At 39.3% G+C, this 27,807-nt stretch overlaps 1 protein-coding gene across 4 annotated transcripts; it reads left to right on the forward strand.

Annotated features, from left to right (window-relative positions):
• Positions 1–27,560, forward strand: ACBD5 (acyl-CoA binding domain containing 5). 4 transcript variants are annotated; one of them, XM_090142992.1, is made up of 13 exons: positions 1–136; positions 382–514; positions 1,498–1,618; positions 2,678–2,750; positions 6,085–6,196; positions 15,556–15,693; positions 16,548–16,769; positions 17,398–17,504; positions 19,442–19,718; positions 20,695–20,894; positions 22,513–22,563; positions 22,852–22,961; positions 25,612–27,560. In XM_090142992.1, the coding sequence occupies exons 2-13, from the start codon at positions 439–441 to the stop codon at positions 25,622–25,624; spliced, it is 1,500 nt and encodes a 499-aa protein (XP_089999118.1). In that variant the 5' UTR covers positions 1–136; positions 382–438; the 3' UTR covers positions 25,625–27,560. The 4 variants fall into 4 exon arrangements, with proteins under 4 accessions (XP_089999118.1, XP_031470393.1, XP_089999119.1 ...); XM_031614533.2 differs by having other exon boundaries at positions 16,548–16,748; XM_090142993.1 differs by lacking the exon at positions 1–136 and having other exon boundaries at positions 252–514.
• Positions 27,561–27,807: the final 247 nt, after the last annotated feature.

The following is a 27,807-nucleotide window of genomic DNA, read 5'->3' on the forward strand; positions in this document are numbered from 1 at the left end:
TGCCACCAGGCCCCGGAGCCGGGCGGTGGCGAACTACGATTCCCAGCGAGCCCCGGACGGCCTCAGGGCGGTGCGATGGGAGGGGAAGGGCGCTGCTGTGGGAGACATAACATGGGCGCCTAACGACGGGAGGAAGGTAGGGGTGGGCCGTTGGCCGTGCTGGGAGCGTTGGGGGTCGCGCTCGCTCGGCGAGGCCGGGCCGAGGCGCTGCTCTGCGTGCGTTGCACCGCGTCGCAGGGGGAGCGCTGGGAAGCGGGGCGGGCCTGGGCACGGGCACCCGCTGCCGCCGGGGGGCGGTGGGGTGGCGGCCCGGCGCCGCTTTGCCCCTTCCCGTGCTGCGGGCGGCACGGCGGGGGAGGCTGACCCGCTCCGCCGACACAGCTCGGCGCGGCGGCAGAGCGGAAGGCGGCGAGGGACGGGACGGGACGGGACGCGGAGATGGCGGAGACCGGCTCCGTGCACGCCACCCGGTTCGAGGCGGCCGTGAAGGTGATCCAGAGCCTGCCCAAAAATGGTGAGTGCGGCCGGGGGACGGCGGGGCGGGCGCGGCCGGCGGGGGTTTGTGCGGTGGAGGGGCCGGGGGGGAGCGGGGCCCCGTCCTGTCTGAAACGGCACCTCCGAACTCGGGAAAGAAGTTCCTCCTGGAGGAGGGGTCTGCGGCTCCTGCCGGCCCGCCGCTCTGCGCTGGGGAAGGGCCGTCCTCAGGTCCTGACTTGGTTTGGCAGCTTGGGAGCTGATGTCATGGGATCCTTCTGCTGAAAGGCTTAACGAAACGGCAGAGCAAAACGTCAAAATGTGTCCTTTTGGTCGCTGTGATAAATAAAGATGGGTTTGTCAGGAGCTGGGACTAAAGGTCATTGTTGACATCCCCTAATGACAAAAATCCAGCCCCAGAATATTTCATTTAAAGGAGTAAGTATGATTTTTTTCTGCCAGTTATTGCAGTTTTGTGTTTGCGCTTCCTACCCCTACAAACGTTTGTTCTACAAAGGAAGAGGAGAGAAGAAAACGAGGAAGAGTGATGAGGCTGTGATTGGAAGTCCTGTCAAATAACAAGTAAACAAAAGCAGTGCAGGAGGAGTTGTTGTTGTTCTGCGTTCTGGAGTCTTTTGGTAGATTCCTGTTTGCCATGTGAAAATGACCTGTAACATACTTTGTTACCGGAAGTGGAGTCTGCCCCTTTAAACTAAGTGAAAGTAGCCTTGCTCTTTGTTACTTATTACTCTTCTTGCTAATTGTGGATTCTGACGTTAGAAGCAGTAAGGGTTATAGTCCCTATTTAATCTGCAGCTTGCTCTCTGTTTGTAAAGTAAATATTGTCAGTGTGGCTGACTCAGTTAGATGAAGGGAACATGTTTTTCATTGACTTAAACTGCACTGCTGTGAATGAAGCTGGAATAAACTGCAGGCTATTTTCTGACAGAAATACTAAGCTTGCAAAATACTTGCTAATATACTTGATTACACTTTAATTGTATTTTAAAATGCTTTCAATAGGTTCTTTCCAGCCAACAAATGAAATGATGCTGAAGTTCTATAGCTTTTATAAGCAGGCAACACAAGGACCCTGTAACATTCCGAGACCTGGATTTTGGGATCCTATTGGTAGATATAAATGGTAACTTTTCATGACTTTTTTTATGCTTGGATGGAGGTGTTAAGAGGAGTAGTTCTTGAAGGAATAATTTCTTTCTTTTTTTTTTTTTTCATTTTCTTTTTAAATCTCTGTTACTGTGTTTTCCTTCTTGTTTCTCTTTCAGATGATTTTTTTGAGGAGTTATAAACCATCTTAATGTTTCCACACTGTATATCCACCCTGTAGAACAAAACTAGGCAGTCTGTGGAGTGTGATGTACAACAGTGTCTGAAATTCTTCCTTCTTATATTATATAATATGAGCATGAAGTAAATAGATGCTCACTGAAAGGTTTTGATACAGCTTCAAGCTCTTGGGGTGAAGTTTAGTTTGTGCCTGGTTTATGTGCTCAGTGGCAGGACTTGCTGCCGATAGCATTTTTTTTAGACAAATTATAAGCCTTCTGAGCACTGTTTGAGAACCTGTATGAACGCTCCCCTAATTAAGTTATTTTAATAATCTTTTTCTGAAAAGCAACTGGAAAGGTAGGTATTTTTTAGGTCATGAGTTAACTATGGTGGTAGCTGGAGGCAATGATTAAATTATTTGCCTATTAGACAGGTGCATCTTTCCTTTGTTGCTAAAAACTCAGATGCAAAGGACGACATGCTTTTGTTGTAGCCTATTCTGACTTATTATTGACTGACTTATTCTGACAGATATTTGTAGGTGCCAGCTGAGTACTAGGCTATTTTTTTTCTGTTGTAGAGGGCCCTAAGTCAGTCAGAAGGGAAGTATGTGTTTTTCATAATATCTGGACTTATAAACAACTTTACTGGGTACAAGATCATAGTTGATTAGTGAGGAACTGTGTAGTCCCTGGGCTGTTCATTTTGTTTGTTCTATGTGTATGTCCCTCTACTTATCCTATAAAATTACAAACTTGGAGGTAATAGCAATTTGCAATTTTATTTTATTTTTTATTTTTTTACATGTATGAGAGAAACTTTGAGCATTATATAACTGACCTATTTAAGGCCAGGCTAAAAAAAAATCCTGTGGGCCTTTGAGTTTCTGAAGATGTGTGACTTTCTTTCTTAGGGATGCCTGGAGTGCCCTGGGAGATATGTCCAAAGAGGAAGCCATGATAGCTTATGTTGAAGAAATGAAAAAGGTAAATTTATTAACAAGTGGAAGGTATCTTTTAGAACAAATATTCCATGAGGTAAACTAGGAAATGTGAAGGAATTCTCAGTGAATGCTGTCAGAGCTCCAAATGAATTCTTCCTTATGTGAGCTGTTACACTTCAGGACTATGCTTTTTGGCCTGTGGGGCAAATAAAATTCTGTAGTTTTCTTCAAAGCTACTGAATTTGGGTTGGTCTGGGGGAAGTAGAAATAGAAGAGTTCTAGTTGATAGGAAGCTTAAGTGACAGAGCTAAAGTAGTACTGAAGCATTAGCTAAGGTAGATGTTCAGAATTAAGGTTTCTTGTCTTTTACTGCCTAATCCTTTGCTCTGCAATCCTTTACACTGTATCTACTTCAGGTAGCCTTTACAGTTTAAATATATATTTTTCTTTTTTTATGGTCACTCTGGATGAAGATATCTGTAACTTATAATGAGGTTAGCATCAAGGCAAGGGAAATCTAAGTTTTACTCTGGATACACTTGTTTTTCCCCTTGGGACAGTATTTTAATAGTCCTAAATGTCTGCTGGAATACTTGGCATGATTGATAATTGGTATAGCAAAAAAACCTTTACTTGGTATGGAACTGGAATTCAACAACTACGTTTTTCTCTCTGTGATTTTTGATTATTTTGTTCTCGTTAGCACTGCTGTTGCTGCTTTTAAATGAAAAATTTAAAGCAAACAAACAACATAACCCCACCGCACCTCCAGAAAACAGAGGAGGCCATATGTTATTCATCTTAATTAGGTAAATTAAAAACAAAAATCCCTACTAAATTTTAACAATTTCTTTTGAATGCAGATCACAAGATTTAGTGCTTTCTTTCAAATCTCCATTTTGAAATGCAGTGACATCAGCAGTGCACTTGCTGTTTTCAATGCAGTAGTTGACTTGTCAGAATGCTGAAAATTAGGTGAAGTTGTTTTTGCACCGAACAAACACCCCAGTAAGTCTTCTGTGAGGAAGCCTGCTTAGTTGACCCAAATGAAGCACAAATATTCTGCCTCTGTAGAGATCACGTGTAAGGATTGGAGAGCAAACGTCTTCTTACCTCATTCAGCTTTGAAACTAGGAATCTGTTTACCCTGCATTGCTGCTGCTTCAGCCCTCACACTTGAAATGCTGGCTTTAGCTTTTCCAGGCTGATTTGTTCTACTTGAATCATCAATAGAAGTGTGTGTTCCAGGTCCACTGGATTGTTCTATCAGCGCATACCACACTCATCTCCATGGTGTTACTGCAGGTGCTCTGCTGCTGCTATCTATGCCATCTATGGTCAGGTTGGAAGGTGACATCTGGATACTGATGTAACTTAAGGGTATACCCTTGCTATGTTTTCTCCCCATTCCACCACCATGGGGCATAACTCTAGGCTGCACATGTCCAGTGTCTCATTCACTACATTAACATTATTATTTGTTTGGTGGCTTTGGTTGTTTATTTTCCCTGGAACGTGCCCAAAGAAGGGCAATGAAATTGGTGAGGGGTCAGGAGCACAAGTCTTATGAGGAACGGCTGAGGGAGCTGGGATTGTTTAGTCTGGAGAAGAGGAGGCTCAGGAGAGACCTCATTGCAGTCTACAACATCCTGAAGGGAGGTTGTGATGAGGAGGGGTTTGGCCTCTTCTCCCAAGCAACAAACAGTACCCAAGGAAATGGCTGCAAGTTGTACCAGAGGAGGTTTAGGTTGGACATAAGGAAGAACTTTTTCTCTCAGAGAGTGGTCAGGCACTGGAATGGCTGCTTAGGGAGGTGGTGGAGTCATCGTCCCTGACAGTGTTCAGGAGGTGCCTGGATGAGGAGTTATGAGATATGGTTTAGAGGCTTGTGGTAGCAATGGTAGTGGGAGGACAGTTGGACTAGATGATCTTACAGGTCATTTCCAACCTTGTGATTCTATGATTCTCAAGTGGCAGTGCTGAAAACTGCAGTTGTTGAAGAAGGGGTGTGGGTGAGATGTTGAGTTGCTGGGTGGGTATCCAGCATCTTAGTCCCTGCTAAGATGAATATGAGCTCAGGTGCATTTTGTTTAAGATAAATATCTCTTCCAAGTCACACTTCTGAAACTTCTATGTTGTAATACTGTTTAGATTAATTTATTTATACTTGAAGCAAATTATTGTATAACATAAAAACCACTACAGTGTTTTTAATTTAAAACAAGAATCTTCATATATTAACTGACACCCAAAGAAATCAGTAATTTAGAATTCATTTACATTTTGCCTGTTTTCTTTTTTTTTTTCCTCTTGCCTAAAAGCTGTTGGCTTTTGGTTCAGTTGACAAATGTAAATACCTACCAAATACAAGTGTGTTACTGTAGAGAGGGTTTCTTCTTTCTATCAATTCTGATTTTCTGTTGTTGTTGTTGTTTCTTATTTTTTAAGAAAAAACAAACCTTTCCTGTTTCTGGTTCATTTCTAGCTCTATAGCTGAGCACTGAGCATTTCTCACTTACAAATATAGAATGAATTATGTACACTAAATAGGTCAGAAGCATCAGTGAAACAGCAGTTTGATAGGATTTTTGTCTCCTGGTGTATTTGACTGGTTTGGAATTGGCTTGTTATCTGCTAGCCTGCCTGGAGCTTCTGCCTCCTGAAGGAGTAGTGTTTGCTTCTGCTGCTGAGTGATGTGCTTGGTGCTTTTATGTGAGATGCATGCTCTTTGGCAACTTGTTCCTCCAGTCTGTTCCTTTCCATTGCCCTTCTGAAGGAGGAGATGTACCATAGATGGCAATTTGCTTTGCTGTATTCTGTCTTTTTTTTTTTTTTTTTGGGGGGGGGGGGGGAAGGAAGAGGGGTTCAGATGGACCTGGGAGAGTGCTTTTGGTCTGTGCCTTAGGTTCCACTGAAGATGACAGGGTCTGACCAACCAGAAAAATCCTCTGGCAAATAACTCTGTCAGTTTTATTTTCTTTGTGGAAAGGTAGTCAGTAAAAATAAATCACATCAGATAACAGCAGCCTGATGAACTTTGAGTTGGTTTACTTTGAAATTGTTGAAATAATGGATTTCAAAGTCTAGATTTCAGAACACTTTGCTAAAGCTGTCCCTTAGTGGGATGTGAGCTCCCCTGTCTTGTCTTTGCCCAGAAAAAGTTAATAAAGCTAATTAGGATTCTTGTTAGGTTTGGTTTATGATGTAGAGTTTTTTTTTTAATAAATTTTTTAAATAAATAAGTCACAATAATGTATTGAGAAACGCAGTGAAATGTTACTAAGTTGTCAATAGCTGACAGTTTGTAAAATTAATTGAAATGGATGAATCACTGAAATGCTGTTTCATGAGGTACTTCATATTTTGGACTTGTGCAGATACTTGAGAGTATGCCAATGACGGACAAAGTTGAAGAATTACTACAAGTAATAGGCCCCTTCTATGAAATAGTAGAAGATAAAAAGAACAGAGGATCTGGCCTAACCTCAGGTTCGGACAAATAACTTCCTTTGTGCTATTAATAATCACAACTCCAGCTTTTTGGGGGGGGAGATGCTTGTTTTCTGTAAGTGATTTTAAAGCTAAATCTTGCATCTTTCTGTTCATTCTCTCTACTATATGGCAGTTCGAATGGAGAAAGTATCTAAATACTTGGAAGGTAGGAATAAGAAATTATGGATAAGTCCATCTCTTCCATTGTTTTGGTGCTGTAGTAATCTTTTGCTAACACTTGTGACTTCTGGGTTTGCCACCTTGTTAGGCTGAATCTTCTATTTCTATTTTGAAGTAAAAAACAGAGTTAGATCTGGGAAGCTGTGTGTTTAGTCATTATCTATGTGCTTTCTGAGCTGCTGAAGAAAAATTCTTCCTGAAGAAAGAAGCGTATTTAAAGCCAAATCTAGCTCTTGCCTATTCATTCATAAAAGGAATGACTGTTGGAAATGCATACTGCTACACAGTAATACAGCTTTGTTATCTGATCTCAATTTTATTAAAAAAAAAAAAATCTTCCCAGTCAAAACCCACAACTTTGTTAATCGTGGTTTCATAACACCTTCAGAATATAAGATAAATTTGTGAAACTTTCAAGTCAACTTTCTGAGATTCAAATTTACAAGGGGAGTACCTTTTTAACCAATTTACATTTCCAACAAGTGGCAAACCTAGCAGTGTTGCATAAAAATCAATGTGGTGCTTTAATTTAGCAATGCCATTGTAAAAATGTTTTGATAATGATTTTTATGTTATAGGTAATGTGCTTGTAAGGTTGCAAGATGTAAGCCCTAGTGATTTTGAACTGTCTTCATTTCAGTGAAAACTGTTGAAATGCAAAAGGAGAAAACTTGTAACAGCTCTAGAACCCGAACTGTTGCACAAATGAATTTGATGTGCTTAAGAAGTAGCAATGACTGGTGGCTTTTGTATGTGGGTCTTTTCCCCTTCTTAAGCAAACACAGTTTTGACTTGGTTTTGGCATGGAATCTTAGAGGGAAATAAATAGTTATTCATTCCATTTGAGTAAGGGTAATGGCTAAGGTTTCGAAGTGGCTGCTTTGAAACTTTAATTTTTAAAATTATGATTGCACATAATTCATGTCAGGAGTTTAATGAGCTTGCCTGACAGCTGGATTGATAGGCAAGATTTTAAGAGTATCAGTAGATTCAGGTCAGTCAGCTGTGTAATAAGGATTTACTTATACTTGGTGTCTATGGCAGAGTGCCACAAATGCCTTATTTAAAAAAAAAAAAGAGAGAAAAAAAAAGACTCAGGCAGAAAAAAAGTTAAAAGATAAGTATCCTAAGTTTATTACTGAAACAGGTATAGTTTGAAGATTCAGCATTAAACATGAGGCAGTATAAGTAAAATTAACATAGAATAGCCAACTTCAACTTTATTGTAACAGTAACACAACAGGATAAATTTAATGATGTGTGATAAACCACAAACAACTTAAATTTGCAACTTCTAATTCTGCCACACTGAGTTATGACAAAATTTTTTTGTAGAATTCCGTTGTTTGATGGTAGAATTTTGCATTTACGCTTAAGATTTTTGAAATCCTTTCTTCAGTGCTCTTAATGCTTCCATGATGAAAAGTGACACTGGAAATAATCCATATTATTCATAGTGCATGTCTTAAAATATTTCATAGGAATGTGGAAACACGGTTACATTCACTTTCTCAGATTCATTGTAAGGAGTTAAAATGCTCTGCCCAAGTTTGCTTTGAAGTGGTGAGACACTGATGACAGTATTCTTAAAAATGGATGCTTTGTTACTCTTAATTATGTTAGTTCTTGCAGTCTCCTCCACCCCTACTCTGTATAGCTTCTGTCTTGGAAGCTGTTTTTTCGTTGCTGTTTTTTAAGGGACAGATAATTTTTATGCCCTGGAAACTGGGCCCCTTCTCTTGGTTTTTTTTTTGTTTTTTTTTTTTTTTTTTTTTTTTTTGTATTGTGCTCTGCTCTCTTTTGGCCCATTCTGAATGAAGATTTGCCTTTTGCTTTTCCATCAGGCTTCTGTGTGAAAATGACTATCCATCTATGTAAGAATTGCATGCTGCTTCCTAAAAAGTATATCATCAATAAAGAATATCATCTTGCTTCAACATCTGCTACAAGACAATATGCATCTGATGTGTTATTGTCTCCAATAGATTGGCTTCTCAACAGAAGTTTAGCCTTTTAAAATTGAATTTCTACTCCTTGTGGTTTCTCTGTTAATGTTAAATGCAAACCATTGAAATAATGTCTTTTGAGTCAACAGAGCTTGTGGCTCACCTTACTGAGCAACCCTCAGGCTTCACATGCCAATGTTAAAATGGCAGCTAAGACAAAGTTGCCTGATTTATACGTTACAATCCCCAGACTTGGTCTGTGCCTTACCTCTGGGAAATCAGAAGAGGAGTTGAGAAGGGGGAACATAATTTTGTCCAGTAGAGTATGTAGGTCTGAGGAATGTTTCAAGAGTACATAACCTGGGCAGTGTTCTGAAAGCTCAGACTGCAGCAGAGAAGCTGAGGCTTTTCAGAGAATAATCTTTTTGACAGGTAGAAAGTATTTTAAAAGGGATAGGTGGTTGGAAAAGACTAACTCAGGTCCATAAAGTACAGTACCTCAAAGGAGAAACTGGACTGTTATCTGTCTTAGGGCTACAGAAGAAAGCAGTTAATTTTTGCTCTGTTAAAGAAGGACCCTTTGTCTGTAGCTGGTAGAAGAGGAAAGGAATACTGCGAAAGATGGGGGACAGGTCACTACCTGACAGGGACACTGCTGCTTTAGAAGAGCAGCCTTAACATGTTGTACTTGCTAATAAATGAATGAGAAATCTGATGTCCAGCTCACTGCTAAAAAAAAGATCAGCATTTAAAACAGTTATATCAGTGAATCTCACTAAATAAAGTTGACCTTCTGCTGTTATGCTGAGCAGAAGTGTTCCTCATAAACCTTTGCGAAGACTAAATATTGCCTTCAGCAATGACAAGTTATGCACTGTGGAGACAGGAAAGTTTCAGCATTGTAATACTTTTGTCATCCTGCTTAGTGTTTTTCTCCTGAGCCCTTCGCTCCCAGGTGCATTGTAACTGCTGCAATTACAACTGTAATAAGCTCTGTTGAAGCACAGTGTCTCTTACTGCCAGATAGGCTACTTTGGGGCAGTGCTGATTGCAGTGTAGCTGCTTTTTTCTTGCCTATACAGGGCACCACTTCAGTAGCACCTGGTGTGAGAGGCAGAAGTTGCAGGCAGATACAGTTTATTGAGCAGTTGCTTGGATGTGAGAGCTAAGCTTGGAAGGCAGTATTCACTGAGGTATGCATGCTGTTGGAGCAAGTGAATGCATGCATTCCAGTGCTTCTAGTTCAGGATACAGGTAAGCTTAGAGAGGAGTATTGCATTTGAAAGAAGTGACTCTGCTCTTAATTATTAATTCTCAGAAATGCTTTCTTGCTCTTAAAATGTAAGATACTTCCTAGCTGTGCTTCTGTAGATTGCTTATGATTAGTTTCTCTTTTTCAAATTGTTGTATTTTCTCAAAGAGCTCATTTTTAATACCTTTGCTTTGTAATGAAGCATTTGGTGGCATGCTTTTCCTGCTTGTGTGTGGGCTTCTTGTGAAACACCCTCTGTTTGCTTTATAAGCTCGGTTTCTCATTTATGCTTGACTTCAAAGATACTTGCTAAACTAATTTCCTTCCTCCTCCTTCCTCTTTCCTCACTAGGATTTTTAAGGAACTCGATGGCTATGAATCCCTAATGCTTTGTAAGAAGGGGGAAAATAACTGCAGTCCCTGGTACTTCAGAATTGCTGTGCTTTAGTAGGATATCTAGAATGGGTGGTTATACCACAGCTACAAGGTGCATTAAAGCAGGGCAGGTGTGGGGCAGGAGAAACTGTTGGGTGTGTGAGAGAGGTTTTTAAAGTTCTTTTTAAACTTTTTTTCCAGTTCTAATCTCCTGTGATAAGCTAACAGCTATAATCAAGGTTCTTGATTATAGATATATATTTTTATATATAACATATATAAATAGATATATATAGAGAGAGATAAATAATAGGTATAGATATTATGAAGCACTTATCTGTTGTGTGGATGACAAAGTTCTGGCACAGATATCCCATAGAGGTTGTGGAGTTACCTCCCTGGAGATCCTAAAAATCCTGGACATAGCCCTGGGCACCCAGCTCTGGATGGCTCTTCTTGAGCAGGGGGTGGAACAGGTGGAACCAGAGTTCCCTGCCAACCTCAGCTGTTCTGAGATTCTGTGGAGGCTACAAATCATATTCATAAAGGCTAGTGTGAATTTTATTTTTGCATCTATCTCAGCAGTTTAGCAGTTTACTTCCAAAACCATCTTGTACAAGGCAAACCTGACTGTATTGTGTTTCATGCTAGAACTGAGCCAACAGTAATAGTTTTTTGTGCCTAATGAGCATGGGTTAGTGTTTTATGTACGACTTTATTATAAGAAAAATAATTACTTTAATTATAGTCTCAAATATGCATGGAAAAGCCATCAATTATCCATGAGGCTATGTTTAAAATGGGCAATATGAAAGACTGTTGCTGTTCAGGTGCTAAGAGTAGGTTGTGAGGCACACAATCTTGGTGTTACTTTCTGTGTATTTTTTTCTTGTACAAGGCAAAACAGTTTTTGATTGAAATTACTTTCCTGTTGACTGGACTATAGGTTATCCAGAATTAGATTCTTCTGTTGCTTTCAGACATAACTTAGTTTTCTTTATGGGGTTTTGATGCACTTTCTGGGACAGATGTATGTTATTCATGTGTATTTACATGTATCATCACACTAGTACATAAAAACCCCTCTCTACTTCTTACACAACAAAAAAATATCCAAATATTGATTGTATCTCTTCCACACAGAAGAGAACATAGCAAATCCTGCTCATTTCCCAGAGGAACGTAGTACCAGACATGGGGACATCCTGGATCCTGGAATTGCTGTTATTAAGAGCTAATATGAAATCTAAGAAGCAGCTGCTTTTCATGCTCATTCTTATTCGTGATCCTTATTCTAAGGTGTTGACAGCATGTTGGTAAAGCCTACGTCCATTGTTCTCACTGCACATGCACCATCTACCTGATCTACATGTGCTAGTGGCCCTGTATTTTGGGTGCCTGGTGCCTTATTGCTGCCACTATTGGGATTGCCTGCAGGTCAGCTGCTGTCCTCACTGAGCTGCTCTCTGTCCAAAAATACAAGCAGGTTGTCTCTACTGGCACAAGTCTCAAGCAGAGAAAGAAGAGAACCATGTATATGCCAATCAAATAAAACTCAGTAGCCTTATTTTTATGTGGAAAGTACCCTGACAATTCAGGGGAGTAGGTACCAGTGATATGAATGGAGAACTCCACTGATACTGAATGGAAGAAAAATGTAAAGTTCCAGGATGATTAAGTCCAGTAATCCTCAGTGCATTCTTGCAAGTTAATAGTATGTCTAACAAGCTGCTCTTAATGTTTATTTATCCACAGATTGTTTTGGTGTTTGTAAATGGCAAATAAAGGCATGACTATCGTTTATGGAAATAAAATGGCATTTCTCTTTATGTAACAGCTTGAGTAGCACATAAGAAGAGAGAGGAATGTGGACAAAAGAGGGCTGTGGTCATCTGCAGTAAATTAAAGAAAAAAGAGAGGCCTTTGTTCCTGCCATAGTGAAGCTCAGGAAGACTAAATTAAAAATAAAAAACAACTGTATAGAGCAAAATCTGATCATCAAACAATATAAGAGTGATAAAATAATGGTAGTTAAGGGATTTTGTATTTTTGTCTTTATTTTTGGCATGCCCCCCTACAATCTTACTTGTGAGGACAGTTCGTTAGTCTGTTGTAGATCAGCTTTGTAGTGTGGTGTCCAAAAAACAATGAAAGGAAACAAAGCAAACAAAGCCTTCTAGTTAAAGACTAGACTCCTCAATGCTTGCATGTACCCTTTGTCCTTTCTTTTTCCCCTCAGAAAATAAATGAAGCTTCAGAAGCCATTACCTTCAACAGTCTGTCCTCTGAGCTGCTCATCTGAGTGCTTCTTAGTTAAACCAAGCTAGGCTAGTGGAGGTCTATTACTCATTTTAAGATGTGTTGTTTAAGTAAACATCAACTTAAAGGTGGTATAGTCTCATGTAGGGATAAGGGTGAGCACAGGTTATGTCAGGCAGCACAGTTCCAGATCAGAAGGGATGCATATCTATGCTTTGAACCACATGTTGAAATACTACTTCTAACCTCAGTTCTGATGGCAAATCAGCTGTTGGTCCTGTTTTATAGACTGCTCAAAGAGGCTTTTGGTTGGAAGGCTGTTATGAAAGGATAAATATCAGAAGGATTTCCAAAGCATAGCTAAACCCTGAAATGTACTCCTTCCCCTGTGGCAAATGATCTCTCCTTGCAGTAATACAGTATGGGAATGCATCAGTTTCAAAACGAAGGAGGAAGTTTGTGAAATTAGATTAATGAGAAGTGGTGGAGCATAGTTGTATAAACTTGGAATTGAAACAGGAAACCTACATAGATCAGCTACAAGCATGGAACATTGGGTTACAAATGGCAAGAAAAGAATTCTAGTTACCTGATTATCAAAGTAACCATCAACATTATTTATATATACAGGCATCTGGGGACTTGACACCCAAATATGGACAGAGCATTAGTTGATATAAACGTAGTACAAAGAAGTCCCTATGAAGTTGCTATAAGTAAAAGTCATAGAAATAATCTTTTAGTAGCTGAGATTTTGCTACTATCAACCTGATGGAGTTATTCATATTAAAAGATACATTCCTCAGGGAGCAATTACTGACCTACCCATAAGGCTGTGGAAGTTGCTACCAGTTGGCTTTGGTCCTCTTACCCCACAGAAGTAGAAGCAACTGGGGATGGACTTGGTGAGGGTAGCATTGTAGGGATTCTGATGAGAAGTACAGAATCAAGCATGGTATTTCAGCGAGGCCATGGCTCTGTACTGTGTGCTGTGTTCTTTGGAGCCTGCATCAAAACTGTGCCTCTTTGTGGTCTTCAGGAGCACTGTTGATACCTTGTGGAAGAAATACGATCCTGAGGGATTTTATTTTTCAGGTGTTTCATGGCATACTGCTATTATTCTTGATACTTTCCTTCAGTTGTACCTCTAAACTAATAAAGTTTAGAGTAAATACAAGGAAAAAGCTTTTTTACAATAGGGGTGGTGAGGCACTGGCACAGGTTGCCCAGAGAGGTGCTGGATGCCCCGTCCCTGAAGACACTCAAGGTCAGGCTGGATGGGGCTCTGAGCACCTGATCTTGTGTAGGTGTCCCTGTTTCATTGCTGGAGGGTTGGGCCAGATGGTCTTTAAGGGTTCTTTCCGACTCAAACCATTCTGATTCTATTTGAATAGGTGCAGTGTAGCACACAGAAATTTCCCCAGATTAATAATCTCCATGCTGAAATAGAGCACCAAGAAAACGTTTGCACGTTCAACAATGTTCTCTTCAAAACCAAAAAAAAGTAAATCTTAGAAAATACGTTGACGGTATGGTTAGGGATTTTCACAATATGTTGGGCAGGGTGAGGAGGTTTACAGTTTTTTAATCACCTGCCTTTATGGCTGGATGTGTCTCCAAATCTTGTTTTTCCCGTTCACTCCCACAACTGGGTAAGGCGCTTGCATGTTTGCTCCCCACCCTGTTTTTATTTCAATGGGGAGGGTGATGCCTGCTTCTGCATTGCCAGCAAGCTGTCACTGCGTACTGCTCGTGCTGCAGAGGATGTCAGTGTTACGTTATCTTTCTTGCACTGTTTGTTCCCTGATAAACATCTCTAGAATTGGAATTCACAGTAAGTGAAAGATGCTTATGAGAAATAAACAGGGAATATGGTGGGAATCTCCTATGAAGTCTTTTTTTTTTTTTTTTTGCAAATCCGGTTTTTCAGGAAGAATAGAATGACTTTGTGACTGCTTATATTCTTGTGGTCCACAAAAGAGGTGATAGCTTTTCCAGTTACTTTTCAGATAAAAGTTTAATTGCAATCCAAAATGGGGATGCAGGGTGTCCGGAAAGTGCTTATTTCACAGTAAGACTGAGGTGAACAGGATATTTAATGTATTCATTTTGTCTAAATAAAAGCTCTTTTGTTTTTTATTTTTTAAGCAGTATGGGTAAGCTTGGAAACTAAAGGACTGTGGGAAGGCAGATCAGTTCTTCATTGCAAGATTAAAGTAGAAAACCCATCGCTCTACATCCAGCAAAGAAAGTAGCAGGGCTGGTTTGACAACTCCGGTATAATTGGATATTATTTTGCTCTTTAATATTAAGCCTAATTAAATTAAGGCTTGACATTAATTAATCTTTCAAGATTCCGTCAAGGGAATGTACAAGTTATGCAGATGGAGTGCTATGATGACAATTAAAGCAGACAGAATCCAGCCTTATGGTCAACATGTAAAGTGTGGGAGCATCTAGTAACTGTCCACTTTATACCTTAGTCATCTGTGCTAATGTACAAGGTTGAAATCATCATTATGTATTTCTCCATATTTTTTTTACATAGGATGTAACAAAGGCTTAAATTCTCCTTTTTGTATTTTTAAGAATCTTTAGCTTGCAATACTTTGAACATGAAGTAAATTATGAACCTTGAAATGATCACAGATATGGAAAACAAAACAGTTACTTTATTTTTCCAATATTTGTTTTATATATATATAAAATATATATTTGTATAAATAGACAAGCAAACAATGGCACTGTGTATTTATTACACCATCTTTTTCACTAAACTCAGAATGCTTACTTCCATGTGCACTTTGCCAGATAAATATTTGTATACATTTTGTTACCATGTTTTGTTTAAACCACTGTGGGAAGAGATTAATAGAATATTCCCCTTTCACAGAATCTGGTTGCTTACATAATTGAATGGAATATTCCAGAGTTTGCAATTTTGAAGCATTTCAGCCCCAAAGGGAACTTCTATAAAAATACTGATTTCTGGATTCAAAGAAAATGGCCATATCAGTCTAGATAAAACATTACTGTAGCTGTACCAGAAATGTGGATAATAGTCTTGGTCAGAGGTTTTGTAGTATAAGTAACATGTAATGTGCTGTCTTTTTCCAGTAGGCTTCCTCAGAATCATTCATGAGTAGTCAAGCATTCTGTGGTAAACCACAAAAGAGAAATGTTAAAATAATTAAGGAAGAGCATACAGAAATAAAACTGGCATTCATTGATTCTTCTTTTAATATGGAAATGCTTTTGTGCAGCAGCTGCCTGATATTTCTGGGAGAGCTGTGTGTTAGTTTCTTTTAAAATACTTACTTTTTCCTCATTGAATGTTTTCTCAGACCTTAGTAACGTCCTGAATTCTGCTCCAAATATAAAGACTGTGAATGGAAAAGCTGAGAGTAGTGATAGTGGAGCAGAATCAGAAGAAGAAGGACTTCGTGAAGAGGAAGAAAAAGAACTACAGCAAAATGTAAAGGGTATGTTCTCTACGCTTAGACCAATGTCTCTTGGAAACACTTCAGAAAGCACTTCTTTACTGTGCAAGTGATGAAGCAGTGGCACAGGTTGCTCAGAGAGATTGTATCTCCTTGGAGATACTCAAAAGCTACCTGGACCCAGCTTGAGCAGGGGTTGGACCAGATGGAATCAGAGGTCCCTGCCAACTTCAAACATGCTGTGATTCTTCTGGAGGTTTTTTTGTCTCTTTTTTAACCGTATAAGTATCAGAAAATCCCAAAGAATTGTGAATGCTGTACTTGTTGTACTGCCATACGTTTTTCGACTGCTAGAAAGTTATGTCAGGGTGTTATCTAAGAATTGATAGAATATCATGTATTGTTTTCCTTTTTGTTGCCAGTGTTACTTGTAGCAGCTGTTAATAACAGTAGAATTGAAAATCGTGTTTCTTCTCTTCAGAGAAAGGAAAACAGAATTGCAGTGGCATTCATTTTGGGGACTTATAAAGGGTTTTGAGTAGTAGCAGTGTCAAGTGAAAACCAAATGAAATTACATATTTAGAATTCTATGCAGTTCTTTTTCCCTCCAAGGACATTAGGATAATTATTTAATTTGTCAGAGGGACCAATGGTGAAATTGCTTAGTTACATGTTAAACATCACCTGCTCTTTATGCAAGTTAAAGTGTTACATTAGTGCTTTTTTACAGTAACAGAACAATCCCTGCAAATTTGAATCTAGCAACATTTTTGTGTTTTTGTTCTGCATATACATTTTACATATAGACCATCAGAAAGTTATTTGCTTTAAGAACTGTGTTTTTAGCTGTTACATACCTGGCTTTCTATCTGCAAGGTTTTCCTGTTCTTTTACAGAATGTAAGAGTCTGAAAACAGAATCATTAGCTGCTAAGGATATGGAAAATATTGTTGCTAATAACTGTTACAAGGACAACTTTATCCCAGATATGCAGAATGGCATCCAGACCAAATCTGCCTTGAATGGCTTGAATGTGGAGGAAGAAATAAAGAAGACAGAGCCAAGCCTAGAAATAGCTAATAACTGTGCTCACCAAGGTATTCTTCTTGCAAGATCAGGTGCTAATTTGCATATGTTTTTCTTCAAAAATGAGAAGTGATATCTTCCAGTAGTACAAACGTGAAGAAAGAATACTAAGAAATTAAGTCAATTCTTAGCAGTTTAAAATAAGTTGCTTTTTAAAACATCTTTTACAGAAAAAGGGGTGAATTCAGAGGGAGGCTCAAATATACAGAAGTGCAGTTATCTTTTAAAATCACTGTATTATTTATCTGTGTATTATTTGCATTTGAAAGCTAATTTGCCATTAAATGAAGATCATTAATATCTGTATTTGTCAAGGCTGAAAATATTGTGAATGCCAACTTACTGTAGCTGATGTCCGAATCTACCAATTGAAAATCAATTGATAACTTTGTACAAAACTACTTTATACTGAGATTAGGAAGGAGAGTGAAACGAACAGACAAAAATTAAAATTTTGATCTTATAACATAGAAGTATCAGTATGATGTTTGGTTTTCCCTTAGCAAACACTTTGTATAATTTCTTTATTAATAGGATGACAATAGTAGATGAAAGGGGCATGAACTGGAGCTCACCTAGATATTTTAACCCGTTGCTTTACTCTTTGCCAAGATTGGCTTACATTTACAAAGCACGTGTGCATACCTCCTTCAAATACAGGTGCAAATGAGGAGAGCACTGAAGAGGTCTCAGGAACTCAGCACTTAACCAGTGATTCAGACAGTGAAGTTTATTGTGACTCGATGGAGCAACTTGGACTAGAAGAGGTGAGGGATTAATATTCCTATGTGTAGTTTGAAGCTAATATGCCTGTTTTCAAATAGGTTCCTGTCTGTCAGGTGAACCTGGACATACAGAGGTGGATGAAATAACACACACATACCTCTCTCTTATTTGAACTATCATTTTGTGTTCTTTTTATTGTCAGTCTTTACAGCTTGGTTAATACTGGTCCAACAGCCTCAACATTATTGCCTTCAACATTATTGCCCTTAAGAGAATTTAAGTGAGAGGAAATGGTCCAAACCAGCAGTTCATAGAAACAACTGTCAAAAAGAATGGTATGAAGAAAGTAAGGGTTGTATCCACAGGTAACAGGGCCTAGTAACATATGTAGGGACCAGAATTCAACTGATCCTCACAATCATGAAGTATCTTTGTAGTGTGTGAATTTTTACTCTCTTTTTCTGGCCTGATAAATCCTCCATTTGTTTCTTAGAATAAATAAAGGGTAAGCCTGAGCAGGCAGCCCATAGGCCAGTGGAGGAGAGTGCCCTAGATCTAGAGAAATGGGAGATGATTTGTGGGTGTTCTTGTACTTTCTTCAGCCATAACACCTTTGACTTCCATGTAAAAGGTGGGCACCAACTGTACTGGCTTAGTTATCACTGAACTGTTGCTTGTATTAACTGTGGTCATAGTTGAATTACTGATTTGGACCTCTTTTGGAGATCCAGTTTCAGTGTAGGCTTGGCAGGGTGTACTCAAACACCTAGCTTCCTGATTCAGGGGAGGAGTGTGTGCATGGTGCTCAGGATCAGAAAGGCCTGCAAGCACTGCATGTTGTATTGTTTTCTTATCTGTTTCCTTTTAGCAAATCAGAATTCTATGCAGCTGCAAAAGCTATTGCAAAAGGTGATTTGGTAGAAATGCTTTAAGCTATTTTTAATGGGTTATTTCCCAATTGTCTTGTATATTGTTTGAACTTGTTTGAGACTCTTTAGTGGGTGTGGGTGGATAGGTATCAATTTCCCAACTTGAATGTGAAAAGTTTAGTTCAGATAGGTGTGTATAGAAATAAGTATAGAAGTACAGCTACAGACTGACTAAAATGAGAAAACATTCACTGAGCGTAAATATTGCAACAGGTGTAGTAAATACTCAATATTCAGTTCTGATGATGCAGGTTTATCTGTATTTAACAAGCAGGACTTTTGGCAGCAGTTTCCATTTCTTTTCCTCCTCTTTTTTGTTATTTTTCCTTTTTCATGGAGTTAGCTCCATCCAGCTGAGCTCCCCAGTCTGCTTCAACATGTAATTGTGCTCATACTTTGTCTTTTCACTGATCAAAGGATGCTTGTAGCACTTCAAGGCAGTCCTCTTGCAGAACATGTAATTGTGACCCAGTCAATGTTCATATCAGCTATTTTTAATGTCTTTCTGCAGTATTGCAGATTCTGAATGGAAAACTTGGTAGAATTTATTTTTATTTGTGAAAAATACAGGGTGCAGTCAAGCAATATTGAGCAGGTTGATAATAAATGCTGTGATTTCTTTGCAGTGAGTGTAAGCACTGCTAGCCCGAGGTTGCTAATAGCACATGGCTTTTGACAGTCTGGTTCACCAGTTAATTTAAGATAATTCTTCACTGTCTGGGAGACAAAACCAAAGAAAACAGAACATTCTGAGATCTTCCAAAGGTTCAATGAGTGTATGAGATTGTGCTGAAGATGTCTGAAGTAATTCCAAGTAGTTCAGTGTTTTGAAAATATTTGTCTCAAGTGAATGTCTAACCTTTTCAATTTGGAAAGAATGTTTGGGCACCAGTAAGCATGTTCTATAGCAAAACAAATGTTCCTGTTAAAAGTCATAATACAGAGCAAGCTGCTTTCTTAAAGTGAAAGAAAAGATGCTGCTTCTTCCTTTTTATTGGTTAACTGTTACATTTTACAGACTCTAATTACTTGTTAACGTTAATTTGTAGCTCTCGGAAATCACCACGTCAGCTAAAGGATCTTTAAAGCGTTCCTCCCATTTCTTGGATGTAGATCACCATCTTCTATTAGAAAATACTGATCTTCCAAGGCATGCTTGCACAACTGCTGGGAATCTGCAGCTTGGAAATACTGTAAAAGGAGCAGTTCAAGAAAAAGGTGAAGTCAAGTGTGGAGGAGAAGATGGCAAAGCCAGTAATGGGGCCCCTCACAAGGAGAAGAAGGATGGAGAAAAAGCAGATTTCTATGGTGTCAGAAGAGGGAGAGGTACTGCGCACAGCTTTTGTATTTCCTACTCTGCTCATGCTATAAATGATAGGAGACTAAAGAAGCACTGGTCAGCCTTGCTCATTAAGACAGTCCCACTATACAATGCTTCTGCCCTTCACAGTAAAAATAGCTAATAAAATGTTAATTCTAGGGGGTGGTGATCAGTTTTGTGTTCATGGTATTTATTTCATTCATAGTAATCATTACAGAATAATTTTATTGTGTTATGGAGATCTTTAATAAGTGAATCGGCTGCTTCAGTTTTGGCTGACCTTAAAATCCAGCTGTTGTCTGTGGCACCCACCCTTCTTAAAGTGTAATCTTCAAAACTCATCTGCGCATGCAAAAAATTTCTTTACAAGTAGCATATTTATTTTTAAATGCATGCCTATTTATACCTCTACAGTGTCTTATTTTGAAACCAGGGAACTTCTTGGAAAGCTATCAATTACACATTGTTTTCTATATCATTGGGGTATTACCCGCACCTTTTATTTAAGCTGATGCTATCTGTTCTGGTTGTTAAAACACAAAGTGTTTCATTTATTTATACCGTGTCTTTTTGTATGGCATCAGATGGCAAAATTAAAAAGAAAATTTTAAAAGAGCACTTATGTTGTAAACTATTCTGAAGAACATATTGTAGGGCTGCACGTTAGTCAGCCTTTTTTCTTGTCTCCCTTCTTGTCTCCCCTTTTTTCTTGTTCAACTTAGTTTGCTACAAGCAGACAGAAACACATCTGGTTATCTGTGTGCAGTTAAGGGAATGTGATAGGTGAAGGTTCTGTTACATGAGACTATAGGGAAACATCTCAAACGCTGTTGCAGGAACCTCCCAGCACATTTGAACTGCCTGAATAAAGCACTCAACTGGGGTGGAAGAAAATTGAACAAGTGTTCGTAGCAAACATTTTCAATAGAGCTGGTAGCCCATTCTGTGTTTCAAACATCTGTTTCTTCCCTCCCAACGTAGGGCACAGACTTCATCCTTTAGGAGACGGTTCGCAAGGTGGACAGATGGGTAATGGAGGGGATGGAGAGCGCTGGGGATCAGACAGAGGGCCGCGGGGCAGCCTCAATGAGCAGATCGCGGTAGTGCTGATGCGGTTGCAAGAAGACATGCAGAATGTCCTGCAGAGGTTGCATATGCTGGAGGCAGTTACAGCATCACAGGTACACACTGAAGCAATTTGATTACATTTTTGTTAAATCTCCTTGAATATCTTTATGCTTTCAGATTAAAACAATGTTTTCTTAAACTGTAAGTAAAATTCAGTTATATTCTGTAGTTTGTTTCAATTTAGGATTTCTTTTTGTTACCTAATCTCAGGAACACAGTTCAGGACTGTTGTACCTGTGAACAAAAGCACGCGTATTAACTTAGATATTAACCATATATTATTGTGCTCATTTCTGTTATACAACTAATTTCAGGCATCGTTATCAGTACATGTTATGCAGTCATGACACAGATATTCCATGCTTAATGATAGCAGTATGGGATCCCATGTGTCTTCATCAGTAGATTTCAGTGCATTTTCAAAGGAAATAAAATTATCTTACTTTCCCAGATTGGTAAATGTTTGCAGGCAGAAATTCTGAGTCCATTATTCAGCTAGCAAATTGGTTCTTCATGGCATTCTTTTCCTTCAAGTAATCCAACTCCCTTGGAGTTTCACATCATGTGTACAAGACAAACAGAAGTCTTAAGAGTGTAGATGTTTGTTGGTGTAGTGTTTCTTTTTCTTTCCATTTCAGTGGAAATATTGCTACACTTAGTAGTGTATGCAGGATAGAATGTGATAACAACAGTCAACCAGCAGTCAGAAAATACTTGGTTCTCTTTGTCATGTTGATATTTGATCTGCCTGAGCACTGTAGAGCCATGTCAATAAGTGTCCTATGAGATGCACACACCCCAAATCTAAGGCAACCAGGGAAGAGGATTTCTTAAAACTGTAATTTTACTTCAGCTTAGCTGTTCAAGAATCTGATGTTTGCACACAGATTATTTTTTTTCTTTCTTTCTTTTTACTAAAGCAATATATGAAGAATAAGTCAAAGATTTTTCCCCAGCAGTTCACACTATGCTTTCATTTTCTGAGGAGCAACAAGGTCAAGAAGCTTCTGGTTCACACATTCATTAGGAAAGGCCTAGAAAGCTGACCTTTTTATTCCTGTGAAAGCACCACAGCAGTATGTGGAAAAAGGCTTGAAGTGTTTCTGGTACTTCTCTTTCTCTGTATTGCCTATGAGATTTTGGATGGATTCCTTGGTTAGACTGTTAGACATGCCTATAGCTATAGCTATAGCTCAGGGCACACTGAAAGAACGCTTCTTGCCTTTATTACAGACCAGTGTTTAAATACTTTGTTATGCAAATTAACGTGCTGGGATTTCATCTCTGGATTATTGCAGCTGCTGGATTTGGACCAGAGATGAAGAAGTTGCATAGACAGAGGGAGCCTTGAAAAACTGTAGAGAGGTTCAGTCAGTGATATTCATATTTTAACATGCAGAAATGTGATAAAAATGCTCTGAAGTTTAATGGAAGCATGAGAGGTTAAGTTGGAAACCAAGTGGTGGAAGGTGGGTTGCACTGGGTGTAGCACTGCTTTTTAACAACGTCAAGGAAAAGCTTCCTTTTCTTTTAAGTATTGTTCCTCAAGCTGTCATACTAACAGACTGCAAAGCCACCATGAAGAACTAAATATTCTCATTCAGTGAAGCAGGAATAATGTAATTGTCGTTTTCTTTTTGACACTTATGAGGTCTTTCTTTGTATTTAAAGGCAAGATCTGCAACACTACAGTCAAATTATCCACCCGCCTCCTCTGTTAAGGTAAATCCTGTTTTTTCCATTGGCAAAAAGCAATGTGAAAGGATGAGATGAATATTTTATATCTGGCTTTTTTTGTATGTGCTTTTCATGTTGTCTCTTCCTTGATGAAGTGATATAAAAATAATTTGTTCCTGAAAAGATTATTTAATAGACAAATCTTTTTTTTTCTGATCTTACTAGTTTTTTTCTACCTTGGTATCGTAGCATTTGAAGCATTTGTGAAGTACAGATGTGGTGTTGTGTATGCATGTGCAGGTTGCTGACTGGACTCTTCTCTGTTTTCCTTAGAAACCGTCATGGTGGCCCTTTGAAATTTCTCCTGGTGTTTTAGCTTTTGCTATTGTATGGCCATTTATTGCCCAGTGGTTGGTGCACGTATATCTACAAAGAAAGCGAAGGTAAAGATGTGCATTCAGTGGGTTATATATACTTTCCTTCTTCTGTTGATGATCAGTATGAAGTAGGTCATTTAGACATAAAAAAAACTGCCTTTGCACATAAGAATAATGCAAGAGCATGCATCTTTGGCAGTATATCTGAACCATGAGTTCCATATCAGAATGGGGAGCTTGATAGGTCCTGTTTACTTAAGTTGCTTTTTTCAGGACATCTTGCTTAATGTTTTCTTATCTGTATCAGGAACTCCTAGCTCTGACAATAGAAAGCTAACACAGATTGTACAGTAGAGTCTGTGATATGGTGACCTTCGGAAGGTGTGTGGTTTATTCCCCAAATCTCATGACAAATGCTCAACAAGAGATGCTGGAAGCTAGGAATGCCTTCCAGGATCTGGGACTTACTTCTAGGAAGAGACATGAAGAGAAAATGTCTCAATGTTAGAAACTGTTGGTTAATGTGACTCTTTATGTAGTATGCTCAGTAGAGACAACTTAGGTTAAATCCATGAAGTGATGCAGAAGAGCAACTCCAGAGAGTATACATAAGTAGTTAAGGCTGGATACCGTGGAGGTGTGTTCATGACGTTCTGTGACCCCGCCACTCCCAATATCCTCGTGAGCCATTTTCTTGCTAGGCTCCCTACTTACCTTGTGCCATGAGACAACTATGTCCTGTCAAATACATTATGGAGTCTCACGTCACCTATTTCTTATTTTACTTTTACAAGCAACTTGCAATGGTATTTTTGCAATATCTACTTTGGCTTCCTTTAGATGAAGGACAGCTGTACTCTCACCTTACTTTTTCTCAACTTTTTAATCATCAGAATATCAAATCAGTGTTCCCTGGTTACTACATACTTTGCACCTGACTGTTAATATTGTGTGCTCTTGCCTTTTAGTCCTAAGCTTTTTCTTTTCTGTCAGTCTGCAGAGAGTCTGCAGATGTGTAGACCTTACTAGAATTAACTTAAGTTGTAACTTCTTAATTATTGAAAGTTTTCGTGGCATGGTGTTCTCTTGAATGGTAAAATCACAGGATCCCAGCATGTCTAAGGTTGGCAGAGACCCTTGGGTCTGCCTGGCCCAACCCCTTTCAAGCAAGGACACCCACAGCAGGGTGCCCAGGCCCACATCCAGACTGCTTCTGAAAATCTCCAAGGAGGACACTCCACTGCCTCTGGGCAGCCTGTGCCAGAGCTGCATCACCCTGACAGCAAAAGGCTGTATCCTGGTGTTGGTATGGAACATCTTGTGTTTCGCTTTATGCCTTGTCTTGGCACTGGGCACCACTGAGGTGAGCCAGGCTCCACCCTCTTGGCATCCTCCCTTCAGATCTCCCCTGAGCCTCCCCTTCTCCAGGCTGAACAGTCCCAGCTTTCTCAGCCTTTCCTTATAGAAGCGATGCTCCAGTCCCTTTCTCTTCTGTTTGTGAAGAAATGTTCCTATATTTGAGGAGTGTTTCTGTATCACCTTTCCATCGGGAGTTTCATCTCCTTTAGCTAAGGGGAGGAGGTTGATCAGTAGACTTGGAGATGAAATGAAACAAGATTCCTTCTCTGTTGTCACAGTTCCAGTTTCAGCTTGTACTCTTTGAAGGTGTGTAAGCTTTTAGACAGTAGCTGTGTACACAGTGCATATATTGACCGTATCATATACATTTGGTTTTAAAATACATATGCTGTCCTAGAGCAGATGCCAGGGGTCTCTGCTACTCTGTGAGGTAACTCAGCATTAAACTGTGGAGCAGATTCCATGCAAGGAGCAGTGAGAAAGCCTTCTGCTGTCTGCACAAGCTTTGTGCCTCGCTCGTGCCCTTTGGGAGGGGTATCTCAGCTTGCTCTCAGCACTTGGAAAACAGCTCATGAATGCAAAGTGCTGATGTGGACTGGTGCTGTCACCCTCCTTTACCACAAGCTTCTCTCCTGTACTGCAGGAGACAGTAGTAATTAATGGAACCTGCAGGTCAGAATCTTAGTGGTATTTTATGTACTTTGTCTAAGTTCTGCCATTCTGTCAAATTACATGTTGTTCCCTAACTTAAGAAGGCATCCTAAAAGGGCCACAAAAATGATGCAAGGGATGGAACTGCTTCCCTATGAGAGCTGGGGCTCTGCAGCTTGGAGAGAAGGCTCTGGGGGGACCTGAGAATGGCCTGTCAGTATCTAAAGGGGGCTGTAAGAAAGAAGGGGACAGACTGTTTAGGAGGGACTGCTGTGATAGGACAAGGGGAAATGGTTTCAAACTTAAAGAGGGGTGATTTGGGTTGGTTATATGGAAGAGGTTTTTTTTTCACTAAGGGTGGTGAGGCACTGGCACAGGTTGCACGGAGAGGTGGTGGATGCCCCATCTGTGGGGCCATTTCACTGTCAGACTGGATGGGACTCTGAGCACCTGAGCTAGTGTAGGTGTCCCTGTTCATTGCAGGGGAGTTGGACATGATGACCTTTAAGGGTTCTTTCCAACTCAAACCATTCTGTGATTCTGTGAATCTAAGGCAAATGTTCAGGAATCTTGAATCAGTGTTGTATTTTAAAGGACTAATAACCTTTCTTTCATATGTAACCTTAATCAATTTCAGTATTTAGACAAATGAAAAACTGTGTTATGTGATAGTACCTTAACCTAGATTATTTGTTTCCTCTTCTAGAAAGCTGAACTGAGAATTCATGATGTTGTTTAAGACTGCTAGAAGAAGGTGGCCCTGGGGAGTGAAGGAATTCTGAATTCTAAAGAGAACCTCAGGATTTGGGATAATGTTCCTTCTGTTATAGTAATATTTGTTCTACCTTTGAGCTGAACATTTAAGGACTAACACCACTGATACTTGAATGATTTGCTGCTCCTAGGTTACAAATAAAATCTAATAATTTCATCCTTAAAACCACATGAACATTAATTACTTTGGAACCTGTTTGTGGATGGGCCTTTAGGAATTACTAGTCTTGCTGATGCCAGATAACAGAGAAAATATCATCTTTGTAAAAGAAAAAGCAAAAAATATGTAAAGCTGTCACTTTAATATAGAAATAAGGTTACAATGAAAATATCCCTACGTGTTTTTCCACAGGTTTATGTACTATGAGATGAAAGCACTAATGAAGTATGAATTAATACATTGTAAACTGTTGAAAAATACAGTGTAGCTCTTAGGAATTCAACTGGTTATTTTTGCTGCTAAACCGGTGTGGGACAACTTTCCTTGTAAACTGTTCAGAAGTGAAGTGGGAAGCTTTGGTTATCCTTCAAGGTGGTAAATGAGATATTACAAGTGGAAAACATCCTGGAAGTTAGAGCCCTTAGTGACAGAGGACTGTGAAATATGTTTTTGTAAGTAGGTTTGGATTCCTCCAAAGGAAGGGATCCATTTGAAAAGGCTGCACCTTATATTTTTAATGTTGATTGATAGCTATATTCTTGTTGGCTACAGCTTGTTGTAACTGAAACCCATACTTGAGGCACAAGGTGCTTTTAAGAAGAAAGCAAGCTTGCTCTGTAAGTATATCTCCGAGATTTGACAAAGCTCTGTGCATTGCAAGTTTTCTTTTGTCAGTTTATGTCAAATTAAAATAAGAGCTCCTATCCCTCATCTGTTGTGCACTCTTCCCCACTCGCACTAGGAAAAATGTTTGTTTTGGTATTCCTTTCTCTCCTATCCTTCTGATTTCTTAGAGAACAAAACTTAAGCTAATTTTGGTGCCGATTCTTTTTCTTTCATGGAGGATTTATTCACCAAGATACAGCTAGAGTTGTGCATGTGTAGGTAGGTAAACATGTATGTCAGTCTTAATTTCTGGGAAATGGAAGTGTACTAAAATTAATTAGAAAACAAAGATATTTCTTTGCTATAAAGAATTAAGTCATCTCACAACCTGTGCATAAGATTTGAATCTTAGAAATTCACCATATTACTGATGCACTTTCATTCTCCATCCACACCAAATATTGCAGATTACTGTGGAAAGCTCTTTTCTGCCCTCCCTGGAAATCTTTTATAGTTTGAAAAGCATTTTTCATACAAGCTATATTGTAAAAAATGTAATCACAGAACTCAATGTTTGTCTGACTGGGGCAATTTTAATCTTGTTTTAAGCCCTTTTGGTTTTTTTAGAGAATTATTTTTCCTTCTTATGATTTTCTTATTGTAAAGGTGAATTACAAAATAAAATGATCAGAACATCCTTGAAGACTGCTGTAACGATCAGCTTCCATCTGCCAGAGGTCAGTTTTGGCACGAGATGAACCAAAAACTCAGGTCTGAACAAATCTTATGCTGGAAGGGAAGTTCTACTGTGACCTGAAGCCACTGTGCCTGTAGCTTAAAGCCCTTAAAGTGAGTAATTTAATATAAAACAACAGGAACGATTATACAGGCAGAACACTCTATCTTGAAGGTCACTTCCAGCCCACCCCAGCAGGATGGAGCACCATGGAGTGCCTGTCCCAGCTGCTAACCATGTTCCCATGTAGGTGGCTTCCTTTTAGAGATGGTACAGACATTCCCAAAGGTACCTGTTAACTTCCCACTGAAATGAGTGCAGGCATGTGTTATGTGTTATTTATTAATGTTTCAATAAATCAATCCTTTAATGTTTTGTATTTAATCTTGCACTTTCTTCATGTTAAGTAAATGCAGCATGGTGGGTGTGGTGGCTGTACAGAACTCATGGGCTGAAGCAGTCTCAACCTAAAGGCTGTAATACAAAGCAGCACAGCTTCTACAGCCTCCTGATGGGGCCTCAGAGTCCCTGAGACTGGAGCCAGCTAGGACTCAAATTTCCAGTTAGCTGCTATCTCACCTTGAAAGAAAATTGCTGTCACTTGTCAGAGTACAAAGACAGCGCTA

Source organism: Phasianus colchicus, chromosome 6 (assembly GCF_987193195.1).
Source record: "Phasianus colchicus chromosome 6, bPhaCol1.hap1.1, whole genome shotgun sequence".
Lineage (NCBI taxonomy): Eukaryota > Metazoa > Chordata > Aves > Galliformes > Phasianidae > Phasianus > Phasianus colchicus.

Excerpts from the sequence above, each read along its gene's own strand:
- ACBD5 (XM_090142992.1), top strand. The coding sequence starts at position 439 with ATGGCGGAGACCGGCTCCGTGCACGCCACCCGGTTCGAGGCGGCCGTG. Across the intron at positions 17,505-19,441 it reads AGCAACTTGGACTAGAAGAG|CTCTCGGAAATCACCACGTC; the intron begins GTGAGGGATTAA and ends GTTAATTTGTAG. Across the intron at positions 20,895-22,512 it reads AGGCAGTTACAGCATCACAG|GCAAGATCTGCAACACTACA; the intron begins GTACACACTGAA and ends TTGTATTTAAAG.